Below are 19,617 nucleotides of genomic sequence, written 5' to 3'. Positions count from 1 at the left end.
AGGAGGAAAAACTCAAGAACTAATAAACAAGTTATACTACAAATTTAATCAGTCTATAGTTGGCTGCAGGTTGTTCAACTGCCAATCTGTTTATTCTCTTCCACTTATCCACTTGTCCGGGTCCATCTCCCTCAGCCTCCAATTGAGAGATCCAATTGGTTGTTTCGGTCTAGGCTAGTTTATCAACCACCCAATTTCCAAAGTTTTCCCACATGTACAATTCTTCTAGTCGGAATAAACTTGATATCACACCTAGTGAAATTATTTCAAGCTTCCAACAATGGGACAAATCAAGCAATCTCATATTAACAAATTTTTAAATGTATCAGGCAATTGCTTGATGTTGGATCTACTCAAACTGAGCATCATAAGTGTTCTTAGCTCCCCAATGACAAATACATCACCCAAGAGATTACACCATTCCAAACGTAGTGTTTGAAGGTTTTTTAAAATTGCAAGTGATGGCACTAGTGACAACATAGACATATACTCAATTTCTATAACTTTGAGATCTTCCATTTGGTTGAAAATTATGGGTGGAGGTTCCAATAGAATCCAAATTCTTAAAGCAGATCTCAACAGTAAAAGCTGACAAAGCCCATTGATACCCAGTGAACTGCAATAAATAGATTGCTCATAAACGCTATACTTAGGCTAATCCATTAACTTCACAGTTTCTGTTTTGTCTCTCACCACAATTCTCTTTTCAACATGACCATTTCTTTTTCCTGTCAGAAGCTACATGTACCACAATATCACTCACCACATCATGCATTCTCACACACTCTTTCTCTCACTCTCATACGTACAAAATATTTCTTATCATTGTCTAACAATACTATACTGTCAATCCTTTGACATATGTACAACAAATAATATATCAAGTTCCTACTTCAAGCTACTCCTAACTATATAAGTTGTTCAATTTGCTCATCAAGCAACAAACAAAGATGCATATCGGTTAGCTAATCATAGTTTTGAGAACAATGTAGAATGTAATTGGCTTACTCATGCTCCATAATTCATTTTGGATGTCCTTTTATATGATATTAATCATATGTGATGAATAAAATCTCTTCTTTTCTTCAAATAAAAGAAAGAGAAAAAGATATATAGTCAATGACAACATCATGATGCATTCAAACCATGTTTTTTCTTAAAACCATAAAGGCTTAAATGCATTTAAATCATTTATGTAGTTATTTTGTCAGGATTGGAGTGCAGCGACAGTAAGTGGCGGCGTATGCTTGTTCTCCTGTGTAGCAGCTTATTTGGGGTGCTAAAGGAACGATTGATCCTTATACTCGATTCAGTACATTGGAGGGTTATTTTGTCAGGATTGGAGTGCAGCGACAGTAAGTGGCGGCGTATGCTTGTTCTCCTGTGTAGCAGCTTATTTGGGGTGCTAAAGGAACGATTGATCCTTATACTCGATTCAGTACATTGGAGGGTTGTGAGGCCTGCGTATATCTCTCTGGTTACGATTACGGTTCTGGTTATGGTTACTACTACAGTTTCACTACTGAATTGATATATGCGGTGCAGTTTTTGGTCTTTCGGCTTCTAGTTATGTTCATAAGGCATTTAGTCATGTTCTGGTTACTCTTTAAAATTAGATGTGTTTGCTCATCTTGTAATTCATTGTTTTCTTTCGATGCGTTTGCATCGCTCTATACACTCTTCAGTTCCACTTAACATAGCTTGTCGTCTTTCATTTAAGAAAAATATCTTGTTTTTTTCTCTAATTTAGGAAAAAATAAGTGTTTTTTTTAATTTTTTTTTTACTTCAATAGCTTCCCTATACATATCTCCATTTGTGCTTATTTCAGACTTGAGATGATCTCGACCTTTCGTAACACTTTTGATTTGCTTTCTAAGATAGAAAAATTGACCGACTATTACTTTTGATGCATCGATATTAATACATTTTTGTATATCAGTTTCACATAGTAATATTACTATCCTATAGCCCATGTTCTTTTATCACTATCTATTTCTTTCAAAGAAAACCCTAGCGCTGCCTATCTACCGCGCTCCAAAAACAACGAAACCCTAGCGCTGATCTACTTACAACGCCCTCCTCTTATAGTAAGATAGCCTCCATCGAGGATGTTACAGCCACTTTTGCCGCCTCTCTAGCTCTGCCTGAGGCGATATCGTTGATATCTCCCACATGTCTGACGGTTCCACCAAGCAGGGATCCCAAGCTTTCTTGCTGGCACGTCCTTTGACGAGGAAAGCACGCAATATTGTGGATCTGCAACGTCATTTTCGACGTATTTGGGTGCTAGATGGCTCGTTTAAGGTGCAAGATCGGTCTCCAAACTGGTATGTCTTCTCTTTTGATCATTGAAAGGATCGAAATAAGGTACTCAGAGGGGGCGTGGTACTTCAAAAAATCTCCTATGATCATGCAAGACTATGATGGCTTTGTTGCGCCACAATAGGTACCGCTGGAAACCCTGTACTTTTGGGTGAGAATCAATAACATCCCACCAGCTCTGGAAGAGAAGCACACGGTCATGAATGTGGCTTCCATGGCTAGGACGTACCAGGAGTTAGATCAAAAGCTATTTGACAACTCTAGTAAGATTAGGGTTTTGGTATCACATGAAATCTCCAAACCTTTCTTCTAGAAAATGACCCTCAAGCCTGCTCCTGAAGTCGTGGCTGAGATAGATTTTTTTTTGAAAACTTGATTGGTAAATGCAGGAAGTGTAATCTAATATACCATGCCCAAGGTGTTTGTCAGGCGATCTCACCGTGTAAGCTTTCTGAGGAGACAGAGCAGGTGTGCCTACCATTGCCAAAATCATTCATGGGATTTGCTGAAAACAGGTTTGTCAATGGAGCATTCAAATTTTAGGGTGTGCAAACACCTTTACTATCTCTTGTAGCACGTAATCTGTTTGGCTCATATGATGGCAACAAGCCTCAAAAGCCAATTGTTATTCGAAACACAGGTTTGGAGACTCGAGCTGATCTAATTGAGGGTACTAGTAAGGATGCCTAGTTCTGGTACCTTTTGAGGAGGTACCGGCAGATTTGAAGCATAACAGGCCAGCTCCCCCTTTCTCTTCCCCAGTAAAACTCAAGTTTCTGCTAGGTGAAACATCATAGGGTATAGCTATGATACCAAAGAAGCTGAAAGTCCTGGAGTTCCACACCAAATTGTCTGCTAAATCTCTTGGTTTGGTTGAAACTCCAAGAGGAGTTCTGGTTCCCAAAGAGGGTACAATCCCAAAAAAGCAAACGCTGCAAATCAAGAAGAAGGGTAGGCCTTTGGGGTTGAAGAACAAAAATCCTTCCAAGACTAAGAAGGTATCTGCTGAAGAAGTGCTAAGTGTAATATGTCCTAGCAAACCTCCAAGCCCTAGTGTTAAGGGCAAGGAGAAAATTTAGTTTATTTGCTTTTGAACTTAGCCTATTTATTGAGCACCCACTACCTATGTACGAAGTTATGGGTTCGAGTCATCATGGGGGCACGAGTGAAACCCTTTGATCCTCTTTAGGAAAAAAAAAAAAAACTTAGTCTATTTACTTGTCTTTGTAACATAGTTTATAGGCTTTCTTGAATAAGTGAGCATGGGTACCGTTAAATGATCAGATCTAATCTATGTATCGCTGTGGTTACCACAAACTCTTTATCTACCTATAGACAGTAGAGGGAGGATATGTAATGGTCATTTCTGGCTTGAGTATTTATCAACATGATATTGCTAAAAAAAATAAAAAATAAAAAATACATATCTCCATTTTAAAGAAAGTGAAGAAAGATAAAACAAAAATCTCTATATTTACAGCAAACTCTAAAATTATAGGGAATAATCATTTAGGAAGTTTTCACTATTTATACTCTTCTCTTTTCAAATTATATTTATTTCCATAATTAATTATTTGACTACATTTTTAAAATTTTAAAAATATTATTGTATTTAATCATGGATAATAAATTATGGAGAATATGATAGAGAAACTATTGGAATTATGAAAGAAAAATTATAAAGATTTTAACTTTTAAATCCACAGAATAAAGATTTTATAGGGAAGTAGTTGGAGATGCTCATAGTGGATCATTTGTAAGAAGTATGCTCTTGTTTCTCTCTGGTGAAGTCGCTATCAAGGCTTGCACTCAGATTGTCTTTTCCAAATTTCCAATCCAGCCTGGTTCGAATCATGGGTGCTTGTACCATTATCTCCATTATTTTTGAAGGGTTGGTTCTTGTGTCATCAGCGGCAATGCTTCTGAACTACGACCTATTGGCAATGGAGGCAATTTTGTTAGTTGTGGTTGTGGCGATCCCTATTGAATCATTAGGATTAACGATGGTCATTTGACTGGTAGCTGTTGGGCTACTGGTGGCAGTGGCGGCTTTATTGGCGATGGTGGCTTCACTGTTAGTGTTGTTTGGATTTCTAGTTTTGCTGGTGATGACGACTTTACTGCTGGTGGTTTCATGTGTGGGCGGGTTCACTCCTGGAGTTAATGGCCTCACAAATTGGTGTTGGCGGCTTCACTACTGGTGACGGCGGCGTTGTGGTGTTCACAGCTGTTGGCAGTAGATCAAATCTGCGACGCTTTTTTTTGGACTAGGGCATTGGGCCTACTTTGCTGCTAGGCTTGCTGTTTTGGATTTGGGCCTTGGCCCTAGTGTTAGGGTTTGGGTTTATGAATTGGGCTATTTTGTAAAGTTCTTGTTTTTTGTGGTTAGGGTTAGGGTATTTGGGCCCTTTCAGCTAGTATAAACTCTAAGGAAGCCCCCTCTACATAGGGTGGTCCTAAGTATTTTCAAATAAGTTAGGACGACCCTTGGCCCATCACCCTTATATTATCTTGGTTACTTTGGTTCTAACGCTTTATTGTAGTGTATTTACATTTAAGTTGTTTTAGAGTTACCTTGCATAAATCAAATTTGACGTAAGCCGCGATGGTGGGTCATGATATGTTGTTACCTACATTTTCATATTATTAATGGATTGACAACCCTTCTGCAAAAAGTGGATCATTTGTATGATTTATCTAGAATTGTATATTTGTCTGAATCATCGATCTGTGATGCTAGCTTTTACTTGTATTTGTAATTTTGCATCAAGTGTGCTTAAATATTTATAACATCCATTTTATTTTATTCTTGACAAGAAGAGAAATCGACTTACAATGAAGAAGTATATAATGACTCGTTAAACCGTGCCACAACCCCACCAACAAGGAAAAAGTATCACACTCCATTGGTTTGACTTGAATCTTTTACAAAAGTGGGGAAAAACCATTCCGGCACTAGTACTACTCAAATTCAGAGATGCCAAGTTCGGTTGCCACTAAAGTGATGGCTGTTATTCAATGTATTGAATTGGCTCGGGTGAAAGAGTGGAAACATATTTGGTTGGAAGTGGATTATGAAATTGTTCTTAACTTCATGTGCTCTCCATCTTTAGTACCTTGGCCGCTTAGCATACATTGGAGAAATCGCTTACTTCGTATCTCTCATATGCAATTTTACTCATCGCATATCTTTCATGAAGGTGACCAAGTTGCGGATGCTTTAGCAAATCATGGCCGGTGTCAACTGCACAGGTTTGGTTTGGTGGGATCTACCGCCCCCATTTATTACTTCTTTTCGTAGTCGTGATTGGTTGGGTCTTCCTAATTTTCATTTCTATTAATTGTTTGTATTACTGGCTTGTAAAGCCAAGGTTGTTTCTCTTGTACCTCATTTTTCGTGTTTTTTTTGGGTAAGGTTTATGTCCCCCCGCGTTGTTTTCTTTTCTTTTTAAAATAAATTTCCTCGTTCATCGAGGTTTGCCAAAAAAAAAAAAACATTCACGGCACTAAAGATAGTGCGATTGTAGCCACAGACTGCCTGATTATAAGATATCTTTCCAATTGCAAGATTTTTTTTTTTTTGATCAAAAGAATTCATTAATAAAAAAACAGATTACATCAAGGAGTATATAGTGGCCTCATTAAACCCACCACAAACCGGTTGGGAAGAGTACCACACTCCAACTAAATCTCAAGTACTAGACTTCATCAACTAGGATTGGTAAGAGCCACTCCGGAGCCATAATGAATTACAAGATTGAAAATTACCTATTGAAAGGAAAAAGACATAATGAATTCAAGACTAATCAATATTTTTTAAATATTTAGCTTATTAAAATTATTAAAGATAGCAGAGGAGTATGTAATGGTCATTCTGATATTAGTATTAATGAATTTTCTATCATGATTTATTAAAAAAGTGATTAAAATTATTCTTGAAATTCTAATTTAGTTAAGGATATATTGTGAGACTCGAGCATTCTGAAAATGGTGCTTCTATTCATACCTCCAAATTTAATATTTGGACCTCTAAACATTTTTGAAATTTAGAATTTTTTTTATATTTTTTTATCCCCAAACAAAAAAAAAAAAAAATACCCAAACACCATCCCAACTCAAGTACCCGAAGAATGTATGATGTCCAACCTCAATCCTCTCACATTGTTCTCGGTGTATGCTTCAGCTAAACTAATGAAAATATTCACAACAATAGAGTCGTAGTATTCTGTTATTTCCAACTCTATTAGGTTAATTAAGATGAGGACAAGAACCCAAAATGAAATGGTTAACAAATCTAAAATCCATTAAACAAGATTGACGTTGTCAAATTTGTCACGCCCCTGATTTTACACACATGAAAATCGATATATATAATCCCATAATTATACATGCGTGAATGTTCAGTCATCAATACAAATACCTGGAAACATCTTTCCTTATAACGAGTAAATACTGATGCCCTGAAACCATCCGAGTTAATATACACTCGCTCTATATATTAACTCGGATGGTTTCAGGGCATCAGTATTTACTCGTTATAAGGAAAGATGTTTCCAGGTATTTGTATTGATGACTGAACATTTACGCATGTATAATTATGGGATTATATATATCGATTTTCATGTGTGTAAAATCAGGGGCGTGACAAAATTATAAGACATGAGACAAAGAACCAGTATGCTAAAGTCACATATAAACGCCACAAATAAAGTAGTAATAGTTTAGAAATCATATCATGAATGACAATTGCTCTCCCTCTACAGTGAATAAGAGTAAGAAGTTTTGGAGATAAAATGAAATGGAATCATATCATGAATAACAATTAATCTCCATATAGTGGAGAAAGAAGAGATTATGATACGGACCACTTGAAAGACAACAACAAGTAGATTGGTTAACGATTTCGAATATTTTAAGTTTTTTGCACAGCGGCTCTCCAGCTCGTAGAAGATAGAAGATAAAAGAAAATAAGAAAGCAAAATAAAGGGTAAAGTTAGAAGTTTAATGGTAAAATTATGAGATCGAGGAGGTCTAAATACAAAATTTAGATGTATGAATAAAAACTCAATTCTCGTGCATTCTTCGTTAATTAGTGTTTTTTTTTTTGAATATATATATGCTTAATTGAGACTCCGGTTATTATTTCAGAATGTTCTATTAATGTTCATTGTATTTTGAGATTTATGCACAATATCCATTTGTGTATTATACGGTTTCATTAATGGTCACGATTTGAGGGCAGCCGTGGTGGTTCTATTTTAAAAAAAATAAAAATAAAACCTCCCTTACCTCCCCCTCATGAAAACTGAAAAGAAAAATAGAAGCGTAGGTGAGAGCAAGTAGAAGCAAGTAGAGTCGGAGCAAGAGAGCAACAGAGCAAAAGCCCAAGCTCTCTCTGTCAAAGGTAAGTAGACTCTCGCCCGCCCTTCTCTTCTCTTCTCTTCAGTGTTGCGATGATTCCGAATTTCTGATCCTTGTCCCTCTCTCTCTCTATGTGTCTCAGTTGAACGCGAATTTTCGAATAATCCTCGACCCACCGTCGATCCAGGTAACATTCTCAACACCAAATCTTGATAGAGTTTTGGGAATTCCGGAGAAGCGGGATTCTGCTACTCTTTGAAACTTGGGGAGTCGAAGGAATCTTAGTGATCAAGTAGAATTAGTGGCTTCCTTAGTGAATTTAGTTCTCCTTTTGAGTTTTCGTTGCCCTATGGCAGAAATTATTAATGGTTGGAAATGAATAAGAGGATCGTTGAGTGAACACTTGTGGTTGGTGATGATTGTAAGCTAACCAACCAGTGGGCACCTTGTACCAATTAGTCATATGCATTGAGTTTTAGCATGGGATGCAATCGTGCCGAAGCTTTGACTTCGGGAGGAATTTTGGCTTTCCTGCTGGCTCATAGTTGGGAAGCAAGTATGTTCAAAGAGAAACCATTTGCAGGAAAAGACCGGATTAGAATCAAACTTCCACACCGCTAAGTCTAATCTAGAGTCCACTAGTCTAACACTCTCCAGCATCCCTAACAAAGAGATCAACTGCCCCATCTCATGGTCAAACAAATTCCTTCTAAACCCCAAGTCCTAGCTTATAGGAATCAACCACCGCTCTTAGTAGTGCCCTCATCTTCTACTCTGCATTCTCCTCCTGTGTGTTTTTAAAAGTTTGTTCTGGAAAAGCAAAGAAAAAAAAAAAAAGATATGAAAACATAGGCTGGTGTAGTGGTATAGAAGTATCTTAGGATTCTGCTTGATGGTACTACATTGAGTGGCTTTGTCGTGGGTATGTCGTCCCTTACAATTTAATCGAAATGCTGAAAAGCCTTAATGGTAAAGATGTTCACCGAGTCATGATTGTTAATTCAATTTGGTGCTGCTAGCTTACTTATTTTGACTGTATTAGTGAAAATTCTAGGGCTTTAGGCAATACGCTGTGTATTTGCACAATGCAGGTTCATGATCACTATAATGAGGAAAATAAAGCTTAAACCACAGCTTTATTCAATTTTGGGTCAGGTAGACTCGGAGCGAGAGCTTGATCATATCATAGGCTAGTGTGGAAGAGTAGATGTATAGGAGGATTCCGCTAGATCATATCATAGGCTGAGTGGGTTTCAACTTTCAACTGAGTTATGGTTCAAATGAACTTGGCTCGGATAGCTTGTTTAGGTGATTTGGTGGAAATTTAGGGCTGTAGATATATCTATAAATGCATTACATCGTTATTTGATTACAAATCTATTCCAAGTATTATAGTTGTGCTCTCTCCAAAAAAAAAAAAAGAGTATTATAATTGTGCAATTTTGTCCCTACTTATATGTGAAGAGTGCATGAAAGAATATCATCAAAGTTGCATTTGTGTTAATTTTTATTTTTCTTTTAGTAGAAAGATAGCAAAGGGAAAACAATTTGTACAATTATAGAATCAATTAGAAGCAATTCTTTTCTGCTCCCACAGTCCCACTTTCAGTATTGGGAATCCAAAGAAATTCTTTAATCAATTTCCATTTTCACTCTTGTCCCAGTCTTAAAGTGAGAACATAGAAACTCAGCAAGGTATTGTGTTCTCTCCTAATTTGCATTATATCTCTCTCTGTCCAACAGTTTTGGAGTCGGTTTCTCTCAATTTTAGCAATAGGGCATGCAGATCCAACAGAAAAGGTCTTCGAATATATATCTTTTCATTAGCAATGTGCTTTCATCTTATATTGTTCTGTTCTTCTATACGTGAATTCGTACATTTTTCTAAGTCGTTTTAGGGTGGAAAATCTCTTACAGTAGAGAATTTTTTTTTTCTTGACAAATTCATGCTTACAATTAGTTCAAACAGATAATTCCGACAAGAAAAGGCTTAAGCTGATATTTCTGACAAGAAAAGGCTTAAGCTGATAATACTTTGTTCAATTTTGGTTATTTACTTGAGAACTTACCCTTTTAATGTTGCATTTGAAAACACTAGGCTGGTCAAGTGGTATAGGAGTATCTTAGGATTCTGCTAGATGGTATTAACTATTAAGTTGAGTGGCTTTGAGGTGGTTATGCTGTCCAAGTTTCATCCAAATTTACATATAATTACTAAAAGTCCTGAATGGTAAAGGGGTTCATTGAGTCATGGTTGTTAAATCAATTGGTTTGCTGTGCTTATGTTGGAAAATCTAGGGGTATAGAAACTAACCTTGGTTTATTTGTATCAATACAAAGATTGTTATTCAATTTATTCCCCGAAGTGAAGTGCATGCTCTTATTGGATTTTACAAATGCATGAAAAGACTTATTAAATCCAAGCAAGTTGATCAAAACCAAGAGAAAGAAAAGAGATGGCAGTGCTTTCATAAATTTCATGAAAGAATCTTTCTACAGATTATATACATAATTTTGTGTGTTAGTGCAAATTTGAGCATAGCCTGGTATATCCACATTGATACTTGATTTTTTTGAAAATATCAGAAATCACCGGGAAGCCACCATGTCTGGCCTTCCCCGGTCTTCAAGTGCTCCGCTAAAGAATGGCCTTCCTCCCCAGGAACTCCTCGATGATCTCTGCAGGTTTGCACGAGTACATACTTCTCTATCTATTCGATTAGATACAGAACTTTTTCTTTAGACTTATTTTTTTCTTGTTCATTCAACATCCTAGTCGTGTATAAATTTCATCGCCTATTGCTTTTCTCTTCCCCATTGGCTCTCGTTGCTAATGCATTGCTTATGCTTTATCTATGTTAGTCTGATTCCCTTTGACAAATATCTAAGCCTAATTTATCTTACTAATTCGCTTGCAGTCGGTTTGTTCTAAACGTTCCAAAAGAAGACCTACAATCATTTGAGAGGATTTTATTTCTTGTGGAGTATGCTCATTGGTTTTATGAAGACAACTCAGTGGAGAAAAATCCATCGCTGAAGTCATTTAATTTGAAGGAGTTTACTTCTTTATGTATCCTTTGCAGTCTATTGTCAAGTGAATGCTAACTGAGTCATATTTGTTTTCCAATTTTTTTATATGTAATCTACACATGGCTGCCCCTTCAAATCCTTGATCAATAATATGTAGTTTAATAGGAAAGCAACTTGCTTTGTCATCATTTCTATTTATTGTCACATGCATGTGGATCATTTAGTTGATCCTTTTTCTTTTTAATTTGTGGATTCTTTTATTTACTTATTTATTTATTTATTTATTGCTTTGATATAATTGAAAAGAAATCGTGATGTACCAAGTCATGTTCATGTGGATCATCACCATAATAAACCAAAATATTCTATGTTCGGATATCTTGTATGATTTACAGTCTTAGATTACTCTGGAAGTGTTGTCTTAATGACACCCCATTGTAATTTGTGCCTCTCAAGTTATATCCCCTTCTCCATGCTAGTCCTTCTGTTTCTTCCCTGCATTGTCATTTATGGTGACCTGAAAATCATGTGTACCGGGTCAACCAATAATCCGATTACTGATTTGAAGAGCATGGATCATTAGTGTATTCAGATTTTCCTTAATATCTTGCAGTGTTTAACAGCTGTGATGTTCTTAAACCTTATGTTGCCCATATAGACGACATATTTAAGGACTTCACTTCTTACAAGGTTAAGGTTCCTGTAACTGGAGCAATCATTTTGGATGAAACCTATGAAAGGGTGAGAATTTTTTGAATGATTCTTGAACTTTGATTTTTAACAAGAACAACTTTTCGTAAAACTATATTTCAAATGTGGCAAGTCATTTCATAATTCTAAGTTTGATGAGTAGTTGATAATTTGATATGATAAGATCTTGTTATATGCAGTGGTGAACAGCGAACTATATAAGCTTACATGAAAAGTATGATTTTCATTTTGTCCTGTGCTTATTTTTATTTTGTGTTTGTCCAATTGGCAGTGCATACTAGTGAAGGGATGGAAAGGATCAAGCTGGAGTTTTCCTCGTGGCAAAAAGAACAAAGACGAGGAAGACCATGCATGTGCCATCAGAGAAGTAAGATTCTTTCTTATGCAGTTCTCTTTCTTTATCCAGTTCTTTTTTTTTTTTATGAGATTTAAACTGAGATTTCACAGCCAGGAACCAGTGAATTTGAAACATAGTAAATGATATTTTTAGCACTTTACATTCTTGTGTGGTTGCAGCATAATGTGCAAAAATTTGCAAGTGAGATAATAGGTAGGACAAATCTTATGTTTTTGTATGACCTGTGGATGTGTTGCTAGGGCAGTGGGTGAGTATGGTTTACAAACCTAAAATTATAATTTTAGATTTTATATTGCATGACATATGGGCTCTCATCTGCTTGAGGTGATAAGATCAACTGCTATTAGGCAGAGCATATCAAATAAACCGCATGCACCATGGCTTGAGGATTCATATCTATTCTGTAGCAATACTCTTGCCGTATACTTTATTACACGTTAACAGCAGTTTTAGGATAGTACCCCAACTTCATTTTCCCCAAATCTGTGATATGGAGTAGGACAGTGCGACCCTCCATGAGAGAATTTTTGGGAAAGGAGGTTGGTGTAATGGCTTCATCCTATGGGAAATTGCATAACATACTATGGATTATTATGTCAGCTTAGTAAATTTTACTATAGATTTTTTTAGTACTAAGAAACTAAGATCTATGGCTGAAGTAATTTGCTTTGTTTCATAATGTTTTTCACTGATGAGGAATGTTATTCGATTACACTTTGCATCAGAAAGTGTTGCACGTCATTTTTCCCTCTGAAAGCATGTCCCTAGACTATCATATGGTTTTTCCTCTCCTCTGTTGTTAAATAGCCTGGTTTTTTTTTCTTTGAATGCAGGTCCATGAAGAAACAGGATTTGATGTTACTAAACTTCTTAAAATAGATGATTACATTGAAGTTATATTTGGACAACAAAGGGTGCGACTCTACATTATTGCTGGTGTAAGGGAAGATACAGCCTTTGCACCACTCACCAAAAAGGAGATCAGTGTATGTGATTCTTAATGCAACAACATTTATAAATCAATTCTGGTTTTGTCTACTGTTCTATATTGGTTGGCAAAATTTATTCCAGAAGATAAGAACTTGTAGTTTACATTGAAAGTTATAAGTTGGTAATCAATGTGATAACTAAATACCTAAGTATTTGTTAAATTGATTCATCGTTTCCATATTGTATATATATACCTTGTATCTTGCACATTATCACATGCTAAGCGCACGGCTTTTGTTACTTGTTTGCAGGAAATTGCATGGCATCGGCTGGATGATCTTCAGCCAGCAAGTGATGATGTGATATCCCGTGGTATCACCGGCCTCAAGCTTTACATGGTGTCACCTTTTCTGGCGTAAGTACTTTCGATATATAATTTATTATCTTCTAAAGTGTTCCAACATTTTTAATAATGCCTAATGGGACCTTGTCGTCATGCAGATCGTTGAAGTCATGGATCTTTAAACATCAGCCCCCAACTGCTCCAAGACCTGATATGCCTCTGAGAGGTTCTCCCTCCCACTTTCATGTCTTTATAGCCTATAAACTTCAGGTTTATAATAAACTTGTGAAATAAAACTAAAAGAGGAAAAGAACAGATGAATGGCATAATCTTGGAGAAACCAAAGCATATGAGCATGATTGATTTGCCAAGAGACGTCTTGGTTTTCTTTGTGTAAAATGGTACTGGTATAGTCTATGGTTTCAATCATAGTTGAGCACATGAAACTGGATGCTTTGATGTTTCCAGATCCACAATTGCATTTTCTTTTGATAACAAGATGCCTTTGATTTTTATAGTACAGGTTATGTGGATATTCTTTTTCTGCTTTTGCTCAGGAGCTTTTTCTTTCATCATTTTTAGGAATCAGTGTGTGGAGAGCAAAAAACAGCTCAATAGGGAGTAGCAACATGATAATGGAGAGCCAATCAACTAAACCTGAGCTTGATGTCCATCCTCCTGACATAGGACCTGGCAAGAGCTTCAGAAACTTCAGGTTCAATACTGCTCCAATCTTACAAGCAATGGAAGCTGGTTTCTCTGCTTGAATGCAACTTGCTTCTTGTAAAGTGGTTCAAGTTTCCAAAGCTGGGTTATTTCCTTGTTTCACTTGTGTTGTGGTATTCTATGGAGGTGCCCTCATTCAGATGTACATTGTTTGCACTGGATTTTCGGGTTTGGGTTTATGTATATTTTGTAAACAAATGTATAGAAACCCATGCTGCGAAAGGCATGCATTTTCTCCATCTGTTCATACTTTGCTTTTACTTAAATTGCTAAAAGGGAAAAGCTTCATATGAAGACTAGTTGACATTGTAAAAGTTGCACTAGGTTTCTGGGCATATTTGTATTAATGGTTACTTGTTAAAACGTTTAATTTCCTGTGGATCAAATCATGCTTGTTGAAGTTCAATATGGTGTTTGGCCTTTTCGTTTCATCGTAGATTTTGCTTGAATAGTCCAATGTGTTCCTCACGTGCTTGACCAACTGCCTTGGTTGAAGGACTGGAACAGGGGATCAAGAGACTGATATGATATGATATGATATGATAGAAGAGAAGACCACATTACTGAGATTAGAACTGCAGCATGTTTTTGTATTCTGTTATTCTGATAGATTGTTAAAAGACGATGCAGGAAATATGCGATGCAGGAGAGACAATTGCTTAATTTAATATGTTTAAAGTTGAGTTGTCCACATGTTATAATTATAGCCTTTAGATTTTCAATCCATGGCCGAAATTAAAAATCAAGGATAACTAAACTCCCTATTACCTCGCTTGCTGATCCTTTCTCGCGCTAAATGATTTTGGACTCAAATTTCTGATAAAATCTTGTGTGAAATGGGAGTAGGCGATGTCATATCTCAGAAATTAGAATTACATGGGAATTAGGACTCTTAAGAAGATAGGTTTTAGAACGGGTGTCCCCAAATCTATAAAAGCAAACCCTCAGCACATTATTCTAGCATTAGATCGAAAATGTTAGCCAAAACAAAAAATTAAAGACCGATCCATGGAAGCCCTTCCTGAAGAGATCATAGATGTAATCTTCCTGAGGTTACCCATCAAGTCTTTACTCAAATGTAAAGCAGTGTGCAAGACATGGAACTCTATAATCTCAACCTCTAGTTTCATCGACACCCACCTCCACCTCAACTGCAGAGACGGCCAACTCCTCTTGCTACAGGCTTTTTCATCACCTGCAGATAGGAGGGAGCCTTTCTCGTTGCATCGAGATAACCCTTCGTTCGATGTGTATACCAAGCTTAGAAATCCATTCTTAGCTTACGATAGGACACAAGCTGCTATCTCCAAAAAAAAATCAATAGCTTTAGGTAGTGAGCCTATCAATGTGGTCGGGACTTGTAACGGGCTGGTATGCCTTGTTGCTCGTGACTTTACTGTGTTAATTTGGAACCCTAGTATTCGAAAGTTCGTGGTTTTGGCCAGGCCTAGTGTCACCTTCATCAGGGATGATAACCCTAGAATAAGTTATGCCTTCGGTTATGATTCGTCCACCAATGACTATAAGGTTTTGAGAACTGTGAGTTATGTTCAGGGAGCTCGTTCATGTGAAGTTGAGATTTGGTCATTGGCCCGTGGCTCATGGAAGAGTCTAACTGCTTCCATTGTTATTTCTGGTGACGACGCCCGTTATCCCAAAGCTTTTCTTCATGACACTCATGCTTTTGTCAATGGTGCTCTGCATTGGTTTCATCAGTATAAGATGATAAACTACCACGATTCCATTGTTTCCTTTGATATTTCAAGTGAATCATTTGGCGAAATGACAATGCCTGCATTCTGGGGAAATAGAGAGATTTGCTTAATTTCAAGATACAGGGACTCCCTTGCTTTCTTTGAACAAGAATTTACTGATGTATTTCGTCTTGGCGTATTTCGTCTTAGCATGTGGGTCATGGAAGAGTATGGTGTGGCAAACTCCTGCACTATTATTTTCACTATGGACTTCCATCATATAACATATCCATATCCACGGCCGCTATGGTTCAGAAACAGTGGTGATGTAGTGCTCGAGCGCATTCAGGGAGTGCTGAAATCGGTGGATTCTAAGACCAAAAGCACTACTGATTTTCGAATCAATGGGTATGTGTCTTACGACTTTATGGATTATTTTGTAGAAAGCCTTGTATTACTAGACAAACCCAATGCTATTTCATACTAAAGAAAATAATAAGTTTGGATGTAATCATAAAAAAAAAAAAACAAGTTTGGATGTAAATCATGTAATTTGAGCTAGCAATTTTACTTAAATCATAAGGACTTGATATTTCATATTTATTCTTATGCTGCTTAAATGTTATTTGCAATAAAAAAATAAAAAATTGTTATTTGCAATCGATTTATTTAAAACAAATCATACATGGAGCTGATTAGTACTCCGTACTGGCCATGAAGTTGTTTGATGTAAATCCTACATATAGTATACCTTAAACCCATCATACTTATCCACAACCAAGTGTAGAGACATCGAGTAACTCTGTGAGGGTCTTGTCCAAGAGAGGTCCTCTGTTCTACTATTGTCAATAGCGGTGGTGAAGCACACCAAAGTCTAAAGTATAGATGTGTGACCTATGTTGAATGACACCTCAACAGTTTCTTGAGAGATCATCCTCTTAATTTTGAGTTTTTTTTTTTAATTAATATTTTTTTTCGCAAACTGAATATGGAGATTGGGTTGGGGCTACTCCATGCCAATTTGGGATGTTCTTAACTAGATTGTACCTCCTTTATGCCGGTCTTCTTCATTGGCAAAGAATGAAATTGCACTATTTTAATCCATTCCAATGACTTATGGTCAAGAAGAAACTTCATTAATAATGAAACTGCTTATAATGAATTTTGGGCAGCAATCTGCAACAACATTCCAACATGGAAGCTCTTACACAGAATTGGCCACTAGACTTTGCACTAGAGATCTATACTGACTAACTAAAGGAGCCAAAACACCCTGACTCTAAACAAGATAACGGTTGACTAAACAATAAAGCCACTCAAGCCAAATTGCAACTACAGACTTAAAGAGACAAAGAAAAACTTGCACAACAACTCAATGGCAAAGACAACATGCGCAGGAGCAGTGAATTCTTGACATCTCCCCTCTCGTCCAGCCAAGAAGAAAAATGAGCCAGATAACTCACTTGTGTCAACACAAACTCCCCACCCAGAGACCACTTGACCAACCTTTGATCGACCAAGCCAACACTCATTGTGACTCCAACCCGACCAAAGCTGAGTGTTGGACACTTAGACCTGGGACTAAAGTAAACCCAACATCGTCACCACCATATTGTCAACACCATCAACCCACTATTGCTCCAAATCACCATCGCCACCGACCTAACACCAGACATGAACGACCCACTTGAAGGCCAAGATGATTGTCTATGCCACAGCCAGACTTTTTTGCCATCTCCATTGACCCAAAACCAGACAGGAATGACCTTTTAGAAGGCCCAAGTGATGATTGTCTCTGCCACAACTTCCAGCGCACTTGACCCAACATCTAATACCTAACACAACAATACCAATCGATCTATAGGTCAACGAAGCCAGAGGAAGATGGAACTCGAACCCTGTAGACACCGTTAATACTGCAGAGAAAAAAAACAACTAAACAATAGACAACTAGTAAAGAAAAGACCACCAGCAAGGCCCTAACACAAAGGCCTGACACAACCACCCATCCCCACAAGGAACCAGTGTAGCAGGCCACCAAGCTTGCTTCCAATGGGCGCCATCACCACACAACCACACAAATACCTTGCACCGCCCGCCGCCGCGATGCATCTCTATGTCGTTCACACCGCCGCACCACGAAGCTGGCCACCCCAAAGCCTGGCCAACGTCCGAGATCGAATTCCAAAAATAGACGAACCCTCTCCCGGCTCGTTCTGCCATGAGATCGAAGACCCAGCCATAGCCTAGATCCCAGAACCAGCAGTGGCATCTGAACCAGCTGCCGGCAAGACACACCCCTCCTCTACACCTTCTAAGTTCTTGCCCATGATCTAAGAAGAAGAGATCCATAACGATCTGCCCCCTCCAAGATCAAATAGCCATTTTCCATCCCTGAGCCAAACCTCCGCCATAGAACCTCGCCGCTAAACTGGACTCACATCCTCTCCCTGACAGGAACGCAGCGGTAGGATCGCCGACGGCGTTTGGCAGGGAGAGATCGCACTCGAAAACCCTTTGTTCTTATTCTCTTCGTGCGTGGGGCGCGTTCTCCTAGCTACAAAGATTTTTTCAATCAAAATTTTATTTGTCTAATTTTAGAGAAATTAGTTATATTTCCCCCAAAAAACTTTTATTACCTTCCAATAAAACTCAATAAATATTTATTTTATTGGAGAGCAATAAAAGTTTATTGGGTTTTATTAGGGGCAATAAAAGTCTCCGGCGACCTATGATATCTTCGAGGAGACCTCTGGCAAGGTTTCCGGCGAAGTCAGATGACTTCTCTCTCTCTCTCCCTCTCTCCCTTTGTCATATATATATATATATATATATATATATATATATATATATATATATATATATATATGACAAAGGGAGAGAGAGCAAAATAGTCTTTAAAAAAAAAAAAATTATTTGGGTATTAGAGGAAAAAATATATAATTTGTTGGGTAAATTACCCCCAAGTTGTTGGGGTAATTGGGGTTTCAGTAGCCGAAATTAGTGTAAATGGATAAAATCCCTTTCTCTTTTCAGTGCTTGGACATCGTGCAGAAAAAAAGGGGCCACAGTGGGGATACAAGCTTTAACTTTGATTCGTAACGACGCTTCTTACAAAAAACAAAGACAGCCTAAAAATAACTCACTCCAATTTGCAGATAAGGATCAACATGGATACCATAGAGGCTTGTGAAAGATTCAATGCATAAGAGGAACCATCACATCTGGGGAATCATGCAAAAGTGAGTCATGTTGAAGAAATTGGTATCAAAACCCACTGGGAGATTCAAGCAGAGGTGGATCATATTGAAGTAATTGGTGTTGAAAACCCTATCATGAGAATCATGAGGAGGCAAATCACGTGAAGACAAGCAATGTAAAATCTCACACAGTAGTTGGGGGAAACACGAATAATGTAGGTAAGTGTCGACAACTGTTAGGAATTGATTTTGTTGAGAATGTCTGAGCACTTCAGCAATCTTGTTTGCGGAGTTTCTTGTTCAGTGAGACCTACAAACAAAGGGGGAGGTCGTCAAGAGAAAGTCCGGAGTTATCAGGACTTCACTCCTTTGATATTCAAGTCAGAGCAAAGATAAGCGGAAGCCATCTTTAAGAGAAGTTTGGATGGGAAATGATCAATACCTTTAGAATGGAGAGCGAAGTCCCCTTTATAGGCGTCGAAGATGACTAATGTCCAGACCAACTGTCAAACCAACTCGACCAGGATACATCGCACCCTCTACGTGTACAAATGCGCGCTATTCTCCCTGGGATTGTTATCTTTCTTACGTGGGGGCCACTCAGAGCCTCCGCACGGGCACAAGCCTGCACGCTTGGTAAGTGGGCCCACCAACAACAACGGGTGCAAGAAATTTTTCTTCCCGCACTAAATTTGTGTGAAAAGGAAAAACGGGGCATTGTGAGGGTGTAAAATATTGGAATGGATTCCTAATAAAAAAAAAAAATAGGCTAGAAGAGAAGAATTCAAGAAATTTCATCAAAGACGAATTCACTTAGAGTCAATGTAAGTAAGGACGAATTGGTGAGCTTGACTAATCCGTAGTAAACGAGAAGACCTCACCCCTCCTACGTATAGAGTGGCGTTATTAGATCCACTAATACATGACATTTCAGCAAAAGC

The 19,617-nt window shown here is 37.6% G+C and overlaps 2 protein-coding genes across 3 annotated transcripts; both read left to right on the top strand.

Annotated features, from left to right (window-relative positions):
* Window positions 1-7,611: 7,611 nt before the first annotated feature.
* LOC112174235 (mRNA-decapping enzyme subunit 2) lies at window positions 7,612-14,168 on the top strand. Of its 2 annotated transcripts, XM_024311976.2 has the most exons (11): window positions 7,634-7,727; window positions 7,827-7,871; window positions 9,428-9,484; window positions 10,271-10,369; window positions 10,603-10,754; window positions 11,328-11,455; window positions 11,697-11,792; window positions 12,617-12,769; window positions 13,025-13,128; window positions 13,215-13,282; window positions 13,639-14,168. In XM_024311976.2, the coding sequence occupies exons 3-11, from the start codon at window positions 9,465-9,467 to the stop codon at window positions 13,821-13,823; spliced, it is 1,005 nt and encodes a 334-aa protein (XP_024167744.1). In that variant the 5' UTR covers window positions 7,634-7,727; window positions 7,827-7,871; window positions 9,428-9,464; the 3' UTR covers window positions 13,824-14,168. The 2 variants fall into 2 exon arrangements, with proteins under 2 accessions (XP_024167745.1, XP_024167744.1); XM_024311977.2 differs by lacking the exon at window positions 9,428-9,484 and having other exon boundaries at window positions 7,612-7,727.
* Window positions 14,169-14,790: 622 nt separating this feature from the next.
* On the top strand, window positions 14,791-15,963 carry LOC112171462 (F-box/kelch-repeat protein At3g23880). The gene has a single exon (XM_024308645.1). It carries the CDS (start codon window positions 14,791-14,793, stop codon window positions 15,961-15,963), a length of 1,173 nt encoding a protein of 390 aa, XP_024164413.1.
* The last annotated feature ends 3,654 nt before the right edge of the window (window positions 15,964-19,617 follow it).

This window comes from Rosa chinensis, chromosome 6, assembly GCF_002994745.2.
Source record: "Rosa chinensis cultivar Old Blush chromosome 6, RchiOBHm-V2, whole genome shotgun sequence".
Lineage (NCBI taxonomy): Eukaryota > Viridiplantae > Streptophyta > Magnoliopsida > Rosales > Rosaceae > Rosa > Rosa chinensis.
The sequence above is the reverse complement of the archived record's forward strand: the minus strand, read 5'-3'. Positions and strand labels throughout refer to the sequence as shown.